The sequence below is a fragment of the Danio rerio genome, chromosome 25 (assembly GCF_052040795.2).
Source record: "Danio rerio strain M-AB ecotype USA chromosome 25, GRCz13ab, whole genome shotgun sequence".
Lineage (NCBI taxonomy): Eukaryota > Metazoa > Chordata > Actinopteri > Cypriniformes > Danionidae > Danio > Danio rerio.
In genome coordinates, this window is record NC_141045.1 from 23,384,521 (window position 1) to 23,407,500 (window position 22,980).

Here is a 22,980-nt window from a genome sequence, read left to right on the forward strand (position 1 = left end):
AGCATACTCCTCAAAAAAAAAAAAAAAACTAACAAAAAAAAATCAGCCCAAGGTCTAATGTGGCCCCTTTGAAAAATCAATTGTCCACCCCTGACATAAACAAAAAATAACACAGTTATTTTTCATTTGTATTTTTAATTATATATATATAAAGGAACACTCTTTTTTTTGGAAACATAAACATTTTACAACGTCTAGAGGTAAACAGTTGAGTTTCATACTTTTTGAATCCATTCAGCTGATCTCAGGGTCTGGCGGGAACACTTTTAGCTTAGCTTAGCATAGATCATTGAATCTGATAAGACCATTAGCATCTCACTAAAAAAAGGCCAAAAAAAGTATTGATAATTTTCTAATCTAAAGCTTGGCTATTCTGTAGTTACATTGTGGACTCTTTTTAAAAAGAAATTGCTAATGGTCAAGATGCTAATGTTCCAATCCGATTCAATGGTTTATGCTAAGCTAAGCTAAAAGTTCTCCCATCAGATCTGAAGAGAAGCTGAATAAATTCAAAAATGCTAACACTCTATCCATGTATCCAAATCTATCTAATCAAAACTATCTATCCAAATCAATCCATCCATCCATCCATCCATCCATCCATCCATCCATCCATCCATCCATCCATCCATCCATCCATCCATCCATCCATCCATCCATCCATCCATCCATCCATCCATCCATCTATCTATCCATCTATCTATCTATCTATCTATCTATCTATCTATCTATCTATCTATCCATCCATCCATCTATCTTTCCATCTATCTATACATCTTTCTATCCCTCTGTCTATCCCTCGATCTATACATCTTTCTATCCCTCTATCCATCCATCCATCTATCCATCTATCTATCCATTTATCGTTTAGAAGTAAACAGTTGAGTTTTGTCATTTATAAATTTATTCAGCTGATCTCAGGGTCTGGAGGGAGCACTTTTAGCTTAGCTTAGCATGAAGAATTGAATCTGATTAGACCATTAGCATCTCACTTCATCTCATCTGTCCAAAAAAGTTTAAATATATATATATATATATATATATATATATATATATATATATATATATATATATATATATATATATACATTGGGATGTGATATATATAATAATAAGGCTTGCCTATTTTGTAGTTACATCATAGACTGAGGCTGACTCTTTTTGAAAACAAATTGAGCAAGATGCTAATGGCCCGATCCGGTTCAATGGTTTATGCTAAGCTAAACTAAAAGTGCTCCCACCAGATCAGCTGATTGGATTTAAAACTAAAACTCAACTGTTTAACTCTAGGAAAGACACAAAACGAGCATGTTTCAAAAAATAAAAAATAAAAAAGTATTGTTCCTCAATTTTATGAAGCTGTCCACTGAAAAGCATATTGAGAACAAGCAAACAACAAAAATCGAGACCTTGCAGGAGGTTGGAGTTGTCATAACATTTTATTCATCAGGTGTGAGCTCAGTGATTTGAAGAATAAAAACCGTATGTTTTTTTTCTCATCGACACGAACAGTCCTGTCTCTCCAGAGCTCTTATTCTCAGGGCTGCTGTTGTGCTTGTGTGGTTAGGAGGGCTTGACCGTGTGCATCCGCTCTGAATGGGCAGCACAGGGTTTCAACTGGCCTGGATTAGCGCAAATGGACTGATCTGCGGGTGTCCTGTTTGTCTGCTAATTCAGTCTCTCTCAGGCGCGACAGCAAGATCTTGCCTCGAGTGTGTGTGTTGTCATTCTGTGTGGCTCTGTGAGTGTATTTAACCCTGCAGTCAAGGGACATGAAGAGAGACAATAGGCACTTTCCCCCGATCAAACTGGCCTCTCTGTTTACACAAAGAGCCTTCTGTAGAGACGAGACAGAGGAGCCAGAGCGCAGGAAATTCACTGCTGCCTTTCTTCTGTTTTTCGCGACCACACCAACAGACCCTTGCCATCCCATTCACATAATGAACATTTGTTTGCGGTTGAATTAAGATGCTGTTAGAAAGATAGTTCACACCCCTCCCCCCACCCAAAAAAAAAAAAAACTGTCTTTAATTACTCACCCTCATGTCTTTCCTATGCCCTGACACACATTAATCACACAAATGAAGATATTTTAGGGGAAATCTGAGAGCTCCCTCAACTTCCATAGACAGTAAGGTTTTTTGGTCTCACTTTATATTTAGTGTCCTTAACTACTATGTACTTACATCAAAAAAGTAAATAAATACAATGTACTTACTGTTTGTATAATGTATTTGAGAACACGTGGTGCTTTTGAGTTGGGATAGAGGTTGGGTTATAGACAGGTTTGGTGGCTTGGATAGGTTTAAGGGTGGGTTATGGTGTAAGGGATGGTCAACAGTGTATTTACATACATGTATTTAATCAAGTAATAGTAACTACATGTATTTACACAATAAGTACATTTTAACAAACTATTAATTCCTATGTAAGTACATAATAGTTAAGGCCACAATATAAAGTGGGACCAGGTTCTTAAATCATCCAGAAAGGTGCCAAAATCATCCTCAGATCAGTCATACAAGTCTTCAGTGGATTAATTAGAATATTAAAAACAACTATAAAAACAAATATAAATAAGAAGTAAGAAGGTTACTGGTTCGAGTCCCGGCTGGGCCAGTTGGCATTTCTGTGTGAAGTTTGCATCTTCCCCTGTTGGTGTGGGTTTCCTCCAGGTGCTCAGGTTTTCCTCACTACCCAAAGACATGCGGTGTAGGTGACTTAAATAAACTAAATTGGCTGTAGTGTATGAGTGTTAATGTGAGTGTATGGTTGTTTTGCAGCTAAAAGGGCATCCGCTGTGTAAAACATATCCTGGATAAGTTGGTAGTTCATTCTGCTTTGGCGACTGCTGATTGATTAAGAATTAATTAATCAAACAAAAATAATGACTTAATTCAACAGTTATTTTCCTTAGTGTCAGTATATTGCGCATATTGTCCAGTGTCAGTATATTCACAAAAACGATGAGCGTGTCATGCTTGGCCACATGCTGATGTATTACCTCAGATGTGTCTGTGATTTTTTTCAAGTCAGAGAAAGGCATGCACAGCTATCCTAGTTGAAATATGTGAATGTGTGCAATATACTAACATTAAGTTGAAGGAACTGTTGAACGAAGTCGTTTTTTTTTTTTTTTTTTTATGCGCACACAAAAGTCTTCTCGTAGCTTTCTATTCCGAAGTAAACCACGGAAGACAATATACTTGGAATTAACGTAAATAAACTGAAATTTACAAAAATTCAGCAAGTGCATAGTTTAAAGAAATCTTTAAATACTATATATTTGGCTGAAGTCAGAAGTATTAGCCCTCTTGAATTATTAGCCGCCCTGTATAGTTTCCTCCCAATTTCTGTCTAGCGAAAAGAAGATTTGTAAACACATTTCTAAGCATAGGTAATAGTTTTAATAACTACTTTCTGTAAAAACGCTAATGGTTCTGTTGGTTTCGTCTACGCAAACTGATCTTTATTTGTATTTTCTATTGGATTCAAGTCAGGTGATTAGCTGAGCCATTCCACAGTTGATTTTCTTTCTCTGAAAGCATTTGAGAGTTTTCTTGGCTGTGTTTTGGATCATTGTCTGCGATATGTTCACCCTGATTTCATCTTTATTGTACCGCTAATGTAGATGTTAGACTGAAGCAGTGAATATTAATTTACACTGACGAAGGGCAGAGGATTTCTGAAACAATTACTGAGAGATTTCAGCTGCTGTATGGGCTTTCACTGCCTTTCTACACCTCCCTTTCTTCATGTGTTCAATACTTTTTCCCTGCGTCATTTTATTTTATTACACACAACTTAATTTGTAAACTATAATTAGATTTGTTTTATTTGCATGTATTGATTTCTTTGATTGCTACCAACATCTAGTAAAAAGTCAACAGCACCTTGATGGTGATGTGTTGAACACTGAAAAAGTGTAAAACCCGAATCTCTCTCGATCAAATGCAGATTTAGCTTAGAAGCATTAATAAACATATTCAAGTCATTATTATCATTTATCATTCATGTTATGCAGGTTTGAATTGAGTTCCAACCCTAATATATATATATATATATATATATATATATATATATATATATATATATATATATATATATATATATATATATATATATATATATATATATAGTTGAATTATTAGCCCTCCTTTGACTTTTTTCTTTTTTAAATATATCTTAAATGATGTTTAACAGAGCAAGGAAATATTCAAAATATTTTTACTTCTGGAAAAAGATTTATTTGTTTTATTTTGGCTAGAAAAAAAGCATTTTTTAATTTTTTAAAAGTCATTTTATGGTCAAAACTATTAACCCCATTTTTTGATAGTCTACAAAACAACCATCATAATACAATAACTTCCCTAATTACACTAATCTGCCTAGCTAACCTAATTACCCTAGTTAAGCCTTTAAATGTCACTTGTATGTATAGAAGTGTTTCGAAAAATATCTTGTCAAATAATGTTTACAGTCATCATGGCAAAGATAAAATAAATCAGTTATTAGAAATGAGTTATTTAAACCATTATGTTTAGAAATGTGTTGAAGAAATCTGCTCTCAGTTAAACAGAAATTTTTGGGGGGAAAAAAAAAAAAATATATATATATATATGTATATATATATATATATATATATATATATATATATATATATATATATATATAAAATAAAAAATGTAATTTTTCATTTCTGAGTGAACTAACCCAAAAATGATGTACACACAGCCATAGATTCAATATGTATTAATACATGTCTGCTGGCTGCTGAATCTTTAAACATTCAAATAAAATCAATTAATAGATTTTAATTTGAAAAATATCTGCAGATTGTTCCCATTATGCCCTAAAATAATGTTTTCTTTATAGGCTGATGCAGGACTGAGACTGTCTGGCCAGGAGCGTTTAGCCCCAGATCGCCCTTTGCCAGCCCAGGAAAAGCCCTCTCTCTCCCTCCCTCCATATCACCCGTTCAACATGACCCCGAGTGCCCTCATGCAGGACCCCCGTCTGCAAACTCAGTCAGTACAGCACACATCTCCACACCTGTATGTCCTACAGCAGTCAGGTTTCACATCAAGTGTCTGTCTGCTCTTCCCTCAGTCTGTCCCGACAGGTTCCTCACATGCTGCTAGCAGGGGCTCAGGAGGAGTATGTTCGCGATGGTTTCCGTCCGTACGCCTCCGCTGAAGAACTGCGAATGCCTCTGATGCCTCTAGGGCTCAACCCAGGAACTGCAGACGCTCTAGCATACTTTCACTCAGGATATTTGCCTCACCCCTCGCTTGCTTCATACAGGTGCGTGGTGAAGTTTTTCTGTGGTTCTACATAGAAAGGAAAAGGGTTTGCATGATTCCAGAAATGTTCAAATCTGGAAACTTTCCATGGGAATATATTGAGAATATAATGAGAATTAAAGGGAATTTACAAAAATTCTGTAATTGCAAATAGTTGAAATAAGTTAATAAGTAAATACATTAAATGTTTTGGTATTATTTCAGTAAATATATTTTATAAATGGTGTTAAAATGAGATCACAAATAACTATAGTGTCTATACTGTAGTTAACTATTGAAAGAGTGGTATTTATTGACCAACTACACTACCTGACAAAAGTCTTGTCGCCTATCCAAGTTTTAGGAACAACAAATAATGACTTGACTTCTAGTTGATCATTTGGTATCAGAAGTGGCTTATATGAAAGGCTCTAGATTACGCTTCTTTTACCACAATAAAATAAGATCATGCCTTAAATTTTAATTATTTAATTAGGACAGTAATGTCTGTATTTCCTTAGACAAAAGTCTTGTCACTTAACAGAAATAATGTCCAGTATAGAGTATAGACCTCAGGCTGTTGATGTTGCCATCCACTCTGCTCGCCCCCCCATACTAAATGTAACCCCAAACCATGATTTTTTTCTTCACCAAACTTGCAGTATTATTGCAGTATTTGTGATGCTTGGGATGCAGTTCAACAGATGATTCACTGAAAAAAAATCTACCTTCTGCCACTTTTCCAAATGATCAACTAGAAGTCAAGTTGTTATTTGTTGCCGTTGAGATCGATAACAAGACTTTTGTCAGGTAGTGTAAAGTCTCTTGTGATGCCAAGACTCAAATTTGCGAGAGAACAAATTGTTCTTTTTTATAACCTTTAGGCGTTAGCTGCCCATTGTTCTACTTGAAAATAAAGTCAAGTGATAAAATGTCTTTAAGATAAAACAATCGAATCGAATTTTGTATGTACAGTTGAAGTCATAATTATTTGCCCTCCTGAATTATTAGCCCTCTGTTTATTTTTTTCCATTTTCTGTTTTACGGAGAGAAGATTTTTTTTTCAACACATTTCTATAAATAATAGTTTAATTACTAATTTCTAATAACTGATTTATTTTCTCTTTGCCATGATGACTGTAAATAATATTTGATTAGATATTTTTCAAGACACTTCTTTACAGCTTAAAGTGACATTTAAAGGCTTTACTAGGTTAATTAGGTTAACTAGGCAGGTTAGGGTAATTAGGCAAGTTATTGTATAACGATGGTTTGTTCTTTAGTCTATCGTAAAAATAATATCCTAAAGGGACTAATATTTTTTTGTCCTTAAAATGGTGTTAAAAAATAAATCTGTTTTATTCTAGCTGACATAAGACAAGTAAGACTTTTAAAAATTTGAAAAAATATTATCAGACATACTAAGAAAATTTCCTTGCTCTATTAATAATTCAGACTTCAACTGTATGTCAGTTTACTGACTTAGATTTTTAAAAATGTGTATGCATGTCAGTTGATGACTAACGTATGACAAAACAATTTGTTTATATTTATGTTCGTATATTATACAGTTTATATACATTTTCCCAAAATTTCTAATTAATTCCTCTAAATTCCTGTTAATTCACGTATATTCCTGAATTACTGAAAATTTTCTGCCCATTTGCAGCTCTAGAAGGGGACAGTTGTGGCCTAATAGTTAGTGACTCGGATTTGTACCCTAAAGGTTGCTGGTTTGATCCCTAGTACTAGAGGATTTTTGTAGTCCATCTTCAGCTCAATAATTTGTACTGTAGCTTCTTACTGCTAAGATGCAGGAGTGGTAGATACAAATAGGAATTGGAAAGATTTTAACTTATAACATTTTTTCAAGTTTGTTTTTAAATATTCAGAAATTAAACTATTTTTTTTCTGAAGAAAATGGTAAGCACACATAAAATTGCCTTACCCCCCTGTAAACAGATTCAACTCAAATTAGGGAGATAGTTTAGCTTATTATACAAAAAAAAAAAAAAAACTAAAAATACAGAACACTCAGCAAACTAACATGGCTGATAAGAGGCGGATAGAAAAGTTCTAATTGGGCAGAACGAAAGTGCGCTCATTCAATTGCCTTGTAAACAGATGGCAGTCACACATTTGCTCTGGGTGGGGGAAATTAAATAATACATACTGTATATGTTCCACACCGGAGCCTCTTATGATTAGCTAATCGCAACATTTTAAATGCCGATTGCGATTTGTTTTAGATTAACCGCACAGCCCTACTCCCCTCCACTATCAATTCCCATGAATGAGATTTTTTCAGACATTACACCAAATCCCATAATTCCTGCCTGGTCACCACAAAGCCAATGGCTATTGTTTCTGGTGTGTGTTCACAATGTGTGTGTTCATTACTCACTGCTGTGTGTGTCCACATATATGGGTTATTAATAGGTGCGCACTTTATTTTGACCACTCCTCTGTTTATGTAGTTGAAATTTCTTTAAATATACAACGGGAAAGAGGATTCAACATGTCGTCTTTTATCTCAGAAAACATATTTCTAAAGGTGCCATTGACTTGAAATTTTCCCTGGAAATCTCAGAACAACCAAAGAAATCCATATATGCAAAGAAAACAAATCTAATTATTTTACAAATGAAGTTATGCACAATAAAATAAAATGACGCAGGGAAAAATATTAAACACATGAAGAAAGGGAGGTTTAGAAAGGCAGTGAAAGTCCAGACAGCAGCTGAAATCTCTCAGTAGTTCTTCAGCAACTCTTTACCCTTCATCACTGTAAATTAATATTAGCTGCTCCAGTCCAACATCTACATTAGCAGGATGATGAAGATGAACCCAGAGTGGACATATCAGCAAGACAATGATCTAAAACACAGCCAAGAAAACTCTCAAATGCTTTCAGAGAAAGAAAATCAAGCTGTAGAATGGCCCAGCCAATCACCTGACTGAAAACAATACATACTCAATCCATATTTTCTCCACTGTAGCTTCTTAATAAAACTCATTTGTTTAAATGAACCAAAATATATTGTCTATGTTTACAAAGAAATTGATACAATTTTCAGTTTTAAAAGGGGGCGAATGCTTATCTTCTCTCAGAATTGTTGAACGAGCAGATAATAATGCAATGACATCTAGTATTAAATCGTATGTGGAAATGAAGGTTGAGATGAGCTCGTCTGTTCAGTTTGTAAATGTGTGTGTGTGTGTCTGGGGATCACATCCCTCATTACAGCCATTAAATCATGTGCAGGAGACAAGACAGTGAGCCAAACACGTGTACGCACACACACACACACACACACACACACACACACACACACACACACACACACACACACACACACACACACACACACACACACACACACACATAATATATACACACATGCACAACTTAGACTAAAGACAAAAACAAACATCAAGACAGAATTTTTGTGTTTGTGTATGCATATCATTTTTTTTTGTTTTTATTTGTTTATGTTTATTAATTATGCATATTAGTTGATTCCATTGTAGATAATGTTTTAAGATTAGTCTGTTCTAGGAATAGGCAGTTTATTTTTAAACATAAATAGTTTTACTTGTTAATTTAGTCAACCACTTGACAGAGATATTGTGCGAAACTGTTTAGAATATTATTTGGTTATTGAATGTTAACAATTTGCAAAAAGGCTACATTTGTTAACATCACGACAAAATGCATAATAAAGCATTTATTTATCTTAGATGATGTCCATTTTTTTATGTAACATTAAATAACTCTTTATTTTGAAAGTAGGCTCTTTTTACAATTCCGCTAGAGTAAAACAGTTGACTTTGACCATTTTTGAATCCATTCAAAGCCGGATCGCTTGGTTATTACACTTGATAAATGTGTATTTCCTAGCCACATCGGAAATACAGAAGAAGATTTAAAATGATTAAAATTGTTTGGAGGCATCAGGGTGGCACATTGGATAGCATGATCACCTCACAGCAAGAAGGTCGCTAGTTATAGCCCCGACTGGGTCAGTTCCCATTACTGTGAGGAGTTTGCATGTTCTCCCCGTATTTGTGTGGGTTTCCACAGTGTGCTCCGGTTTCCTCCACAGTCTCCACATATGCTGGATAAGTTGCCGATTCATTCCTATGTGGTGACCAAAAATTAATAAAGGGACTAGAAGCCGAAAAGAAAATGAAAGAATGAATTTTTTTGAGTGAGATGTTTACGGTCTAATTTGATTCAATTATCTATGCTAAGCTAAGCTAAAAGTGCTACCCGCCAGACTGTGAGATTAGTTTAATGGATTCACAAGTGGGAAAACTCCACTGTTTAACTGAATTGTAAAATTAGCATTTTCCAAAAAAGTGGAGTGTTTTTTTGTTTTTTTAACTTAAGTTCAGTTGTATTTTTTATGTACGTTTTGCAATTGAATTTGTTATTTAAATCCAAACATTTATGTACAATAAAGTAACACACTACAGTGTAAAGTTATTTATGTTATTATATCAGTTAATGTAACTATTTTTTTGCATCTTATGATTGTATTATTATGATACCATATGCAGTATCATGACTAAATTTGACACCGACGTCACTTCAGAGTGAGACATTTTTGCACCTGAGGAATTCCATGCAAATGTCAACCTTGCCATGAAAAATTAGTTTTCACCCAAATAGCCAAACCCTTTCTATTTTTTTTTGTCTGTTTTGTCTAGGCGTGTAATTTTACAGTACTGCAAAAATACTCAAAAATATCTCTGTCAATGTTGTCATTGTCAAACAATTTGATATATCAAAGTCACAGAAGTGGCAATTTCACATCTGTCACATCCTTAACAGAGAGGTTTCAACCCTATAACCAAGCTTTTCCCTTATTAATGCAAAAATGTCAAATAAAATATAATCAGTAATTTTTACTCTATGTACTTAATTGATTAGCATTGATTATTTTGGGTTGTGCAGTTTAATTTACAGAATTTCTACAATGTTGTATACTGTAAACTCGTAGACTTTCTGGTCACATCCATGACTCATGTTTATTTTCCTCATTTAATACATAAAATATGTTTACAGATTGAACTCTGGTTAGTAGAAAAAATAAACATGTTTCAATATAATGTTAACATATACTTTCTCTGTGAATTAATGTTTTAAGTTTTACTGCAAATGTCACATCGATGACGCTGGAATTGCTCACCCTTGTCTTGTCGTTGATCCTGATGGACTGCTGTGTGAACATTACTGTATGTCTCTCTGGCTCTGTACAGTATCAGTCTCAGCGTGGCTCTGACAGAAATAGGCAGCGCTGTTGATGTCGGAGGGCCAGAGAGCAGAGGTTAATGAATGACACGGTTATTTCTGGAAGCATTCATTAGCTGCTCTCTCTCTCTCTCTCTCTCTCTCTCTCTCTCTCTCTCTCTCTTAGGATGGAGGATTATTACAGTCTGTCAGCCCTCCGCTCACATTACTACCAGCTTCCAGAGGCCCTGCACCCATCCGCTGTTCACCTGCCCACACCAGGTGTCTTCTACCCTCCTGACGTCACACACCAGGCACTGACAGCACTGCACTCAGACAGGTACACACTAGTGCACACACACACATGGTATCTACAGGGTTTTAATAAGGGGACCTATCATGCCTCTTTTGACAAGATGTAAAGTAAGTCTCTGATGTTCCTAGAGTGTGTATGTGACGTTTCAGCTCAAAATACTCCACAAAAAATATTTTATAACTCTTTGAAACTGCCCCCTTTTAGGTTTTGAACCTAATAGAGCTGTTTTGGTGACTGTCGCTTTACATTTAAATGAGATTGTGCTTCCAAACCTCTTTTTAATAGAGGTTGAAGTTATAAACCCCTATGGGTCACCATAGCAGTTGATTTAAAACTCTAGAGGCGGACTGCTGCTTCTCGCTCAGGGCTGTTCATGCTTATGAGGGAGTGATCATCTCTAATGGGCGGAGCTTCCCTTCTCTGATGACATTTACAAATATAAGAATGTCAATCAAAGTGTTTCTGCACAATGTTTTTATAAAATGTGATTATGAAAAATAGAAAATATTCATTTTTTACCATTAAAAGCTGTTTATATTCACATATTGTTACCACACCACTGTGTTTAAACCTCTTATAAAAGAGACTTTTTTCATTATTGGTCTTCTTTAAATGTCAAAAAAAGCTCAATTTAGGCATCAAAAAGCCTTAAATTCACTGAAAGGAGTAAACAGATCCAATCCTTAATACATCCATGAGCTGTTTTACCTCATGGGGACCAAAAATAATGTTCCCACAATGTCAAAATATTATTTTTATTATTAAATATTATTATTATTATATTTTTTTACCAAATACTTATTTTACATACTTCGCTGCATATATGCAAATCATCCGAACTTTAAGATCTCTTCTCCGTTTGGACATTAGCATGCTGTATCACACTAAAGCTCATTTACATAACATTAAACAACTCTCCTCAATAGGGGTGTAATGAATCACGGTTGATCCGTGATTCATACGGATTACAATTCGGGGTTTAGAACACACGGTTTGGATTCATATATTTTTTTTATTTGTAGATTAATCCTAAATTTGTAACAATTGCAGAGAGATCGCCTCTTGCATCATTCAAATCCCATGTATCAAAACAATTAGACTTTTATGTAAAATATAATAATGATGGTGAAGTTGCGGTGGGTTATTCGGGATGTGATGGGTTTCTTGGGTTATTAAAGGTGTTTTCTGGCACACTTGTTTAGCCTGCATTAATGCATGTTTAAGCTGCACAATTAATCAATTTAAGATCAGAACCCACACAACATAAATTATAAATGTTTGTAATTTGCATATGTTTATTAATCCTTCGAATCGCTGCCTTCAAATCTGAAAATGCAAAAATCAAGAAAGACATTCAAGCTCCTATCATACACCCAGCGCAATAAGGCACAAGACATGTTTGCCGCAATTTGCTGCTATTTTCAGACCAGCGCAACCCTAATTTTAACAATTTGCGTAACATTGTTTAAATAGCAAATCTATTTGCGCCACTGTTGACTCATGAGTGTGCCGGTCTAAAAAGGAGGTGTGTTAAGGTGCTTTGCTGGCAAGTTGCTATTTCGAGAAACTAAAAAAAGACCACACCATTGACCAAGTAAAAGCTGCTCTAATGTCCAGTGCAGTTATGCGCCTTTGCGGTCCAAGCGCTTACACATTGCTTAATACACACAGGATGTACAGCAATACACAAATATATTTACATATGTAAAAAATTAAGGATTAAAATTTTACAAAAAATATTATTTTCTACATAATATATGGGGCATAAAAATAGAACGTGTGTTTGGATATAACCACACTTTTGACCACACTTCATTATTATTGTTTATTTATTTGTTTGTTGGAAATTAGAAACAAATCTTTGCACTTAACAAACTAAATTAATTATGTAGGTTAATGGATGTCTTAAGTGTAGTGCGTTCAACACTATTTCATTATTTACGAAAGTAACGGAGTAAAGTAAAGAGTAAAAGTAAAGTAAATAGAATGTAAAGAGGCCGAATGGAGGAGGCTAGTTCTTTGTCCTTGCACAGATTCTTGCAAAGTCCCCTGCCATGTAAATAGCAACCGACTCTTGAAGGGATTGAATGCACGCTATCAGGGCCGGAGTGGGACTCATTTTCAGCCCTGGAGTTTCAAGCCAGACCGGCCCACCTCAGTTCACGACTGATTCCAATTCAGTTACTAATGGCACTATCACGTCTTTTTCAAGAAAACTGCTGCTTTAGAAATTCAAATGTTCAACGGCCCTAACAGTATTTTATGTCTTAACAATAAAATCGAAAAAAAAAAAAAAAGATTTTTCATGGGAGATTCGATCACAGGTCTATACCATTGAAATGCAATGTGCTTACCACTGGACCACATTGGCACTATTACAGTGAGAGTAAAAAATAATTAATGAATTGCGACCCTTAAGACACAGCACTACTTTCTTTTGATGGCTCAATCTTTTTCTCCTATTTTTAGATTTCTGATCAAGTTATGTCAGATTTATTAATGTAGTGAATCATTTGATTTTCATTGAGCAGGTGTTTTATTCATTTTATTCGAATTTTTATATTCACTAAGGTGCCGCTGTTTGGGGCGATAGTTGCATTACATCATCATCATTAACGTTAGTTAACCTGCAGGCTGCATTTTTCTCACGGGGCTGCGAGAAAATAAATATAAAGAGCGGCACTACGGTAAAATAATGATTAAAAAGAGTAAAGCTATGGTCAAAAAAATAAATAGAAGAAAAAAGTGTGACTGCTGAGAGTCCAAGCAGCTAGGGACACCGGCCCTCGCGGCCAAAAAACAGACCGGCCCACCGGGAATTCTCCCGGTCCTCCCGATTAGCCAATCCGGGCCTGCACGCTATGCTCAAAACACCCTCATATCTCATAAGCACAACCCTGTTAAACCATGCGCCACAGCAACAATCGTATTTTTTCTGTGCTTAAAATAGCGAAAGTAGATTTGAACACACCCTCAATGCTTTTGCGCCATACGCTTTAGACTTTGCACCTAGATCGTTAAAATGGAGCTCTTTAGTTTACAGTCAAATAACACAGTACTGGGATGACAGTTTATAGTTTAGATAGAACCACTGATGTTTATGGTAAAGATTAAGGTCACACATTATTTTAATGGTCCATTTGTTGAATTAAGGTACATTGCATCTACATGCCAACTAATTCTCATTTGATTATAAGTAGACTGTTAGGCTGGGGTTAGGGTTAGTGTAAGTTGACATGTACTTGCAAAGTTTCTTGTAGTCAGTGAAATGTCTGTTGAAGGAGAAGTATCAACAGATATTAAACAGACAGTCTACTAATACTCAATTGGACCATCAAAATAAAGTGTCACCAAGATTAAAATCACCATCATATGCATTTAACAGCGGTTAAAAATGAAAGTTGTAGGCAGCAGTTATATTATTTATTAAATATGGGTTGCACAAATTCTAATGTTTAATTTCTACATTTAATGTTATCAGTATCAGCAACAGTAGTAGTAACAGTGAATTTTAGTTTAGTTGATTATTTCTTAATTTTATTTTTAATAAATTTACAGGCTCTAAGTTTTGTTTGTTAAAATCAAAAGTGTCTCGCAATACTGTTTTTGTAATAAATGGAAAGCAAATTACATTTGTCTCCTCCTCTCCTCTGACAAATGGTCCGATCCGTGAGCATAATGTGAGCCGAACCGTGAGATTTGTGATCCGTTACAGCAGTACTGATCAACGATTCTTTTGTCGACACCCTCACGTTTAACACAACACAGACCCTATTGCTAATTCTGACATTTGGCAGATGTTTTTGTGTGTAAATATGAGCAGAAGATGCTCGGATGTCACCTTGACACGCTCTTTTCCCCCAAAACATCATCAACACTCCGCCGTGTTCCTGCGGCCTCAATTCTTCCCATTCCCGTCGAGAGTGTTGCATCTCACACCCGTCCGTGTGTTTTGGACCCTCCGCAGGCTGCAGATGGAAGAGGAGCTTCGCCAGCAGGAGAGGGAACGGCAGCGAGAGAAGGAGAGAACGCGTGAAATTGAACGGGAACGGCAATGGGAGCAGGAGGTGCAGAGGGAGAAGGAGAGAGAGGTCGAGATTAAAAAAGAGCGCGCCAGAGAGATCCAGCCGGTCAAGGCCGTGGAGAAACGCCACCTGAGCCACGAGCCGCCGGCCAGCAAACACTTGATCTCTCACTCGCAGACTCATCTGTTTCCACACCTGCAGCCGGTGAAGGAGCGGGCCAAGCTGGAGGACAGACTCACTGCGCACAGACCCGGTATGAAAGTCAGAAACACACAGAGAAAGTGCATCAATTATGTGTTTAAGGATATTACCTTTTATGCATTGCAAGTAATATACTACCTGACAAAAGTCTTGTCGCCTATCCAAGTTTAAGGAACAACAAATAATCATTTGACTTCTTGTAGATTATTTGGTATCAGAAGTGGATTATATAAAAAGCCAAAGGCCTCTAGATTATGCTTATTTTACCAAAATAAAATATGACCAAGCCTTATTTTTTATTATATAAATAGTACAGTAAGGTCTGACTGTGCTTAGACAAAAGTTTTGTCACTTAATAGAAATAATGTACAGAATACAAAATAAAGTCATGGTGCAGTGAAAAAATCACTAATATTGTGTATGGCTTCCATGATCTTGGAGGACTGCATTCATACACCTCTGCAATGACTCAAATAACAAATAAGAAGTATGAAAAGGAGCGCTATCCTGCTGAAGAATTTGCCCTCTTCTGTAATGTAATGGGCAGCACAAATGTCTTAATACCTCAGGCTGTAGATGTTGCCATCTTCTCTGCAGATCTCTCGCACACCCCCATATTGAATGTTTTCCCAAACCATGATATTTTCTTCACCAAACTTGACTGATTTCGGTGAGAATCTTGGGTCCATGTGGGTTCCAGTAGGTAGTGTAGATATTGTCTTTCTTAGAGTTTTGTTTTTAGTCCAAAATGAAAACTCCAGACGTTTAAGCCTTTAGGTGCACTGTAAAAATACTGGGTTCTACAGACTTGATTTGTGTTGGGAAGAAATTAACTTAACTTATTAGTTAAGTTATTAGTTAAGTTTTCTTTGGTTTAGTCTTTTATTTATCAGGGGTCACCACAGCGGAATGAACTGCCAACTATTCCAGCATATGTTTTACGCACTGGATGCCCTTCGAGTCGCAGCACAGTACTGGGAAACACACACACACACACACACATACACACACACACACACACACACACACACACACACACACACACACACACACACACACACTCATACACTACGGCCAATTTTGTTTATTCAATTTAATTACAGTCTTGTGAGGAAAACACGCACCTGGTGGACATCTATGTCAACACGGGGAGAACATGAAAATTCCACACAGAAATGCCAACTGATCCAGCTGTCATATATAAAATAACCTAAAATAAAATGTAAATAAATAAAGACAATTTCAGACGGCACTTAGAGATATTTGCATCTGAATTCTTTGAATATCTTAAATTGAGAAGTATTTTTAAAACAAGTAAAGATATTGTCACCTGAAGAAAATCGAAACACTGTGTAATTAAATAGTCTTTTGAGAGCTAAAGTGGCAGCGTGCTGATTTTTGTTTACTTCTGTCTATAATTTGTAAATTACCATAAGTTAATCATTTTAATATTTAATTTACTTGATGGTGACATGGTGGCGCAGTGGGTAGCTCAGTTGCTCGGTTCGAGCCTCAGCTGGGTTAGTTGGCATTTCTGTGTAGAGTTTGAGCTAAAGTCTCCAGGACACTGGCCCTCCAGGACCGAGTGTGGACACCCCTGGACTAAGATAAAAAGTAAATAAATGAATTTACTTGACAATTTGTAGCGTACACCCAATATTGTTATACATCTACAGGGGAGGCGTTTATTTATTTATATTTTTTTGTCAATTTTAGTCCTCAATTTGCTTTTTTTTTCTTTATTTTTAACAACAAACGCAATACCAACAATCCATACCCATGCCAAAGTTTGCAAATTATTAATTATTAATGTTCATAATACTAAATGGAAAAATACATTAGCACTTTATTTACCTCTCATCACTCACTTATTGTACATTCCAAACTTAAATTATGATTAATTGTAAAATCCAATCCCATGTTGTATTTCTCTGAACGCCGACATTCCCTTCAGCCCCAGTATCTGAAGATGCTCCGCTTGCATCGCTCTTGGGAAATCAGTAATTAATATAGTGTGATGAATCATTTCCTGCATCTGGAAGGGTGGATGTTTGGGGAAACCCAAAGGACGCTTTCAGCCCATTATGTCTGCCGCCAGCTGTTAACATGATTTGGCTGTAACCTCCTCAGAAGTCAGAAGAGTTGATGGTTGCTCTCTATAATTGTGTAATAGAGAATGAATGAGAACCTTGAGGTGAATCCCGTGATCTAACACTCTGATGCACATAAACTGCTTCAGATTCTTTCTAGTTGCTTCTTCTCTTATAAAACACCTGGCAAATGTACACTTACTGGCCACTTTATTAGATACACCTTACTGGTACAGTGCCGGTCCCCCTTTTGCCTTCAGAACTGCCTTAATCCTTTGGGGCATAGATTCAACAAGATACTGGAAAGATTTTGGTCCATATTGACATGATAGCAACACGCAGTTGATGCATATTTGTCTGCTGCACTTCCATGATGCGACTCTACCGTTTCACCACGTCCCAAATGTGCTTTATTGGATTGAGTTCTGGTGACTGCGAAGGCCATTTGAGTACAGTAAACTCATAGTCATGTGCAAGAAGCCAGTTTGAGATAATTTGAGCTCTATGACATGGCATGTTATCCTGCTGGAATTAGCCGTCAGAAGATGAGTACACTGTAGTCATAAAGGGATGGACATGGTCAGCAACAATACTCAGGTAGGCTGTGGCACTGACATGATGCTCAGTTGGTACGAAAGGGTTCAAAGTGTGCCACAGAAATATCCCCCACAGCATTGCACCACCATCACCAGCCTCAACCATTGATACAAGGCAAGATGGATCCATGCTTTCATGTTGTTGACATCAAATTCTGACTCTACCATCTGAATGTCGCAACAAAAATCGAGACTCATCAGAGTAGGCAGCGTGTTTCCGATCTTTTGTTGTCCAATTTTGGATAGCCAGTGCGAATTGTAGTTTTCTGTTCTTAGCTGACAGGAGTGGCACCCAGTATGGGCTTTTGCTGCTGTAGCCCATCTGCCTCATGGTTTGACGTATTGTGCATTCAGAAATGCTCTTCTGCATACCTCGGTTGTAACGAGTGGTTATTTGAATTACTGTTGCTTGTTGTCTGGCCATTCTCCTCTGACCTCTGGCATCAACAAAGCATTTGCGCCCACAGAACTGCCGCTCACTGGATATATATTTTTTTAGACCATCGTCTGAAAACCCTAGAGAAAATCCCAGTAGTTGAGCAGTTTCTGAAATACTCAGACCAGCCTCATGCCACATACAAAGTCACTTAAATCAGCTTTCTTCCCCTTTCTGATGCTCGGTTTGAAATGCAGCAGATCATCTTGACCATGTCTATATGTTGCTGCCATGTGATTGGCTGATTAGAAACTTGTGTTAAGGTGGAGTTGCACAGGTGTACCTAATAAAGTGAGTGAGTGTATATGCTGCTTAAATAATAGCCACAGTTCAGGACTGTATTCAACATTTAAATGTCAAAAATTAGCTGTTTGTTCAAACTACTTGCATAAAATAAGCTGAAACAACACAATGCTTGATTTTTTAGGGGACAACTTTATTCTTTTTTGTTCAACCAACTTACATTCGCAAACTAATGAGTAAACTTAATTCCTTCATGTTGTCCTAACACAAAAGGATTGTGTGGAACTCAATCCTTTTTTTTTTTTACCGTGGAAGCAACTGGAAGCAATAATGTTTTCATTCCATTTAATGTAAATGTCTAAAAAATAAAATGTAAATATTATACATTTAAAAAAAACTGTATATTATAAATGTTTCCTAACTGAAATAAGTTAAAGTACTGACAAATTAACAAAAAATTACTTAAATACATATAAATAAACAAACATAAATATAAACAAATAGCTAACTAAGAGAAATTAAATCACTAAAATAAAAAAGCTTAGAGAAAAAATCTATAAAAACAATGTAATGACAGAGTTGTGATTAAAAAACATACAATAAACAATGTAGAATTTAATTGTGTTTAATACTAAATTTAACCCAAATTATAATTTGTAATTTAATTTTGAATTATTCATTAATTTTCCTTCAGCCTTGTACCTTTATTCATCAGGGGTCACCACAGCAGAATGAACCACCAGCTTATCCAGCATATTTTACAACGAGGATGCCCTTCTAGCTGCAACCCAGTATTGGGAAACATCCATACACACTCATTCACACAATCACACACTACGACCAATTTTAATTTATTCAATTCACCTATAGCTCATGTCTTTGGACTGTGCAGGAGCACGCGGAGGAAACCGACACAAACATGGGAGAACATGGAAACTCCACACAGAAATACCACCTGGCTAAACTGGGACTCGAACCAGCAACCTTCTTGATGTGAGGCGACAGTGTTAACCACTGAGCCACCGTGTCCCCCAGTCTTTATATTGTTTTTCATAATTATAAAACATAAAAACAACAACATGTACAATTATACTAATATTTAAATAAAAATTGCATAAATCAAAATACAATTGAATATGTTAAAATGTCTCTAATATTATGCAATTAATACTAAAATAACACTGTACTTCTAAATTTAAATTTAAAAGACATTCCCATTTTTTATCTTTTTTTGCTATGATTAGTCTGTAGTTCATGTAGTAATGATACAATTACTATAAAAAAGTATGAAAATAAAGGAAAAATACAAAACATTAATTTATATATAAATTATAATTTTATATATATAAATAAACATTTCTATAATATAAAAAATATATATTCATATGAATACTACTACTACTGCTTCATAAGAATAATAATAATAGTGATAATAATATGTTGGTAGTGCTGTCGCCTCACAACAAGAAGGTCACTGGGTCGCTGGTTCGAGCCTGGACGTTTCTGTGTGGAGTTTGCATGTTTTCCCTGTGTTGGCCGGGTTTTCTCCGAGTGCTCCGGTTTCCTCCGGGTGCTCCGGTTTCCCCCACAGTCCAAAGAAATGCGTGTGTGGATGTTTCCCAGAAATGGATTGTGGCAGGAAGGGCATGGGCTGTGTAAAAACATTCTGGATAAGTTGGCGGTTCATTCCGCTGTGGTGACCCCTGATTCATAAAGAGACTAAGCCGAAAAGAAAATGAATGAATAATAATAATAATAATAATGGGGTGGCACAGTGGCTTACTGGTTAGCACTGTTACCTCACAGCAAGATGGTCGCTGGTTCGAGTCCAGGCTGGGTCTGTGTGGAGTTTACATGTTCTCCCTGTGTTCCCGTGGTTTTCCTTCGGGTGCTTCAGTTTCCCCCGCAGCCCAAAGACATGCACTATAGGTGAATTGAATAAACTAAATTGGCTGTAGTGTATGCGTGTGAATGTGAGAGTGTATGGGTGTTCCCCAGTACTGGGTTGCTGCTGGAAGGACAACTGCTATGTAAAACATATGCTGGAATAGTTGACAGTTCATTCTGCAGTGGCGACCTTGATAAATAAGAGACTAAGCTCAAGGAAAATGAATGAATGAATAAATAATAATAAATCTTCATATTAACAATAAGAATAAGATATTTATACACTTATTAAACATTTACAGCTGTTCCGCTTTGAAAACAACGAGTTCATCATCTTTGCATCTTTCTTCTCTTGACAGACAAAACCAAAGAAGTGCCACAGCTGCTGTCTCAGTCTGGTTCCTACTCTTCCTCAGGAGCTCCTTCTTCCGTCTCAGGCTTTAGTCTTTCTACAAGCGATCTGTTTGGGAAAAGTCACAGGCCTGTGGAAACTCCCATGATGCTCCAGCGGCAAGAGGAGGACGACAGATGGCTGGCCAGACAGAGAGTGATGAAGGTGGAGAAAACTGACCGGCACGGACAGGAGTTTCAGCAGCAGGAGAAACACCACAGCGCTGGCCGAACAGCAGAAGCACACAGGGAGATACACAGGTGCGTGCATGTGTGTGTGTGCATGTGTGCATGTGTGCGCGTGTGCGTGTGTGTGCGCGCATGTGCGTGTGCGTGTGCGTGTGTGTGTGTGTGTTTGTGTGTGTGTGTGTGTGTGTGTGTGTGTGTGTGTGTGTGTAAAATACAGACTACAGACAAACTGTGGAAATATGCTATAGTAACTGAACCTCACTCATTTAGCAAAAAAGTGAGTTTGTCACCTTAATATAATGCAAGTAGACTCCAAAGTCTTTTATTTCTTTTTGATGTTTCAGAATGTTAGCAAGACAAAAAGTGTTGTTGTTATTAGTGATTAGTGTTGATCAGTTAAAAACGAACTAGTTATTGTGATTACATTCATTTTTATTCACTTTTTAACTTAAATTACCTTTATTATGTTTTACAACTTCCCTAGTGTTAATCAATAGAGTTTTATTCCTTTAACATGACTTTAACAAAGGTTACAGGTCCAGTTCATCCAAAAAAATGTAAATTCTGTCATCATTTACTCATCTTCCACATGTTTTAAATCTGTTTGAGCTTCCTGGTTTCTGTTAAACACAAAGGAAGATATTCTGGATAATGTTGGAAAAAACAGCCATTGACTTCCATTGTATTTTTTTTTTTTTTGTTGGTACTATCAAGGGTATTATGGTAATGAAATGAATGAAAAAACGAAAACTAGAATTGAAAAATATTTTTTGTTAACTAAAATAAAATAAATTAAATTTTTTTTTAGCTAGATCTAACTGAGACTATATTATATCAAGCTACTTAAGTCTTAATTTAACACATTTGTGCCAAATAATAGGTTTTATTTTAGTATTAGTGACCGCGAATGAATTGTTCTTTTTAATCGGATCTTTTAAGTGAACCGGTTGACCTAATTCACCAAATCGAACTGAATCATTTGAAATGATTCGCGTCTCTAGTGACATTGAGCATATATCCACAAACTACTTAACATGTCTGATACCACCCTCTGACTCGAAATAAACTAATATATACTGAATTATTCAGTTATGAGAACAGTAAACATAGATAACAGAATTTACAAGCGGTGAACCAATAATACTGCCAAAAAAAACAAACAGTAAATGGCAGCCTGCTGTGACTGAACTAAAATTGAACAACTGCAGCCGGGTAAACCTTGAATGAGAAGATCTGGCGAAACGTAGGGTTTATTTCATAACAGAAAATAGTAAATCATCCTTCAGTTGGGTCACAAAAACGTAATAGTAAGAAACTTTTCAGATAATGGTGATGTTTTAACCAACGGAAATTATGATTGCTGACCACATATTTTTGGTATGTTGAGTCCAAACAACTGCAACTAATGATTACTTTAATAATCGATTAATCTGTTGATTACTTTTTTGATTAATCAATGAATCGGATAAAGCAAAGAAAACGTTCATTTCCAACCCTTTTTTCAAAACAGAACTAACATCTTTAGAAAGTGCACAAACATGTTGACTAACAAAGCAAAATAACAATAGTAGCAAAGTAACAACACCACAGCTGCTTTACTTCTGTTATTAACTCTTTAACTGGGAGTGAGTTTTGTTAGGCGGTCATTATTTTAGAGCGTTCACCCTCAATCTTTCCGTGGCGACGCGTCATGTTTGTTACGTGAAACGCCGCAGTTAGAATAGCGCTGGATGACAGATGTATCCCTTTTATTATGCTTTTCCGTTTTAATACAAAATATAAGTAAGTGTTTTTTTTTTGTTGTTGTTTAAAAGATGCATAAATGATCTTGATTGTGATCTATAACGTGAGATGGGCATCGCCATGTTTACTTGTGTCCAGTCAAATGCCTCATTCATAAAAGCAGAACACGCAGGATTCAGCACGTAAATTCATCAGTTAATCCCAAAATGCATGCAAGCTGGAAGAAAAATAAAGTGAACTTCATAGTTACTTTCACTACGTGTATCTGATATGAATAAAACACATCGGCAAATTATATTTGAATGGATTTTTAGACTTTCATAGACTTTCTTCTGTATTTTAAAGA

At 36.1% G+C, this 22,980-nt stretch overlaps 1 protein-coding gene across 3 annotated transcripts in view; it reads left to right on the plus strand.

The window, feature by feature from the left end:
- Nucleotides 1-22,980, plus strand: part of gse1a (Gse1 coiled-coil protein a) — an 87,747-nt gene that overhangs the window by 39,588 nt on the left and 25,179 nt on the right. For all 3 annotated transcript variants that reach the window (XR_015526472.1, XM_087312255.1, XM_087312256.1), the window contains exons 4-8: nt 4,876-5,027; nt 5,110-5,304; nt 10,706-10,858; nt 14,802-15,112; nt 20,672-20,963. Coding sequence is in view for 2 of the 3 variants with exons in the window: in XM_087312255.1 (XP_087168381.1) it covers nt 4,876-5,027; nt 5,110-5,304; nt 10,706-10,858; nt 14,802-15,112; nt 20,672-20,963 (1,103 nt within the window). In the remaining variant the exon portion in view is untranslated. The remainder of the gene's footprint in view (nt 1-4,875; nt 5,028-5,109; nt 5,305-10,705; nt 10,859-14,801; nt 15,113-20,671; nt 20,964-22,980) is intronic.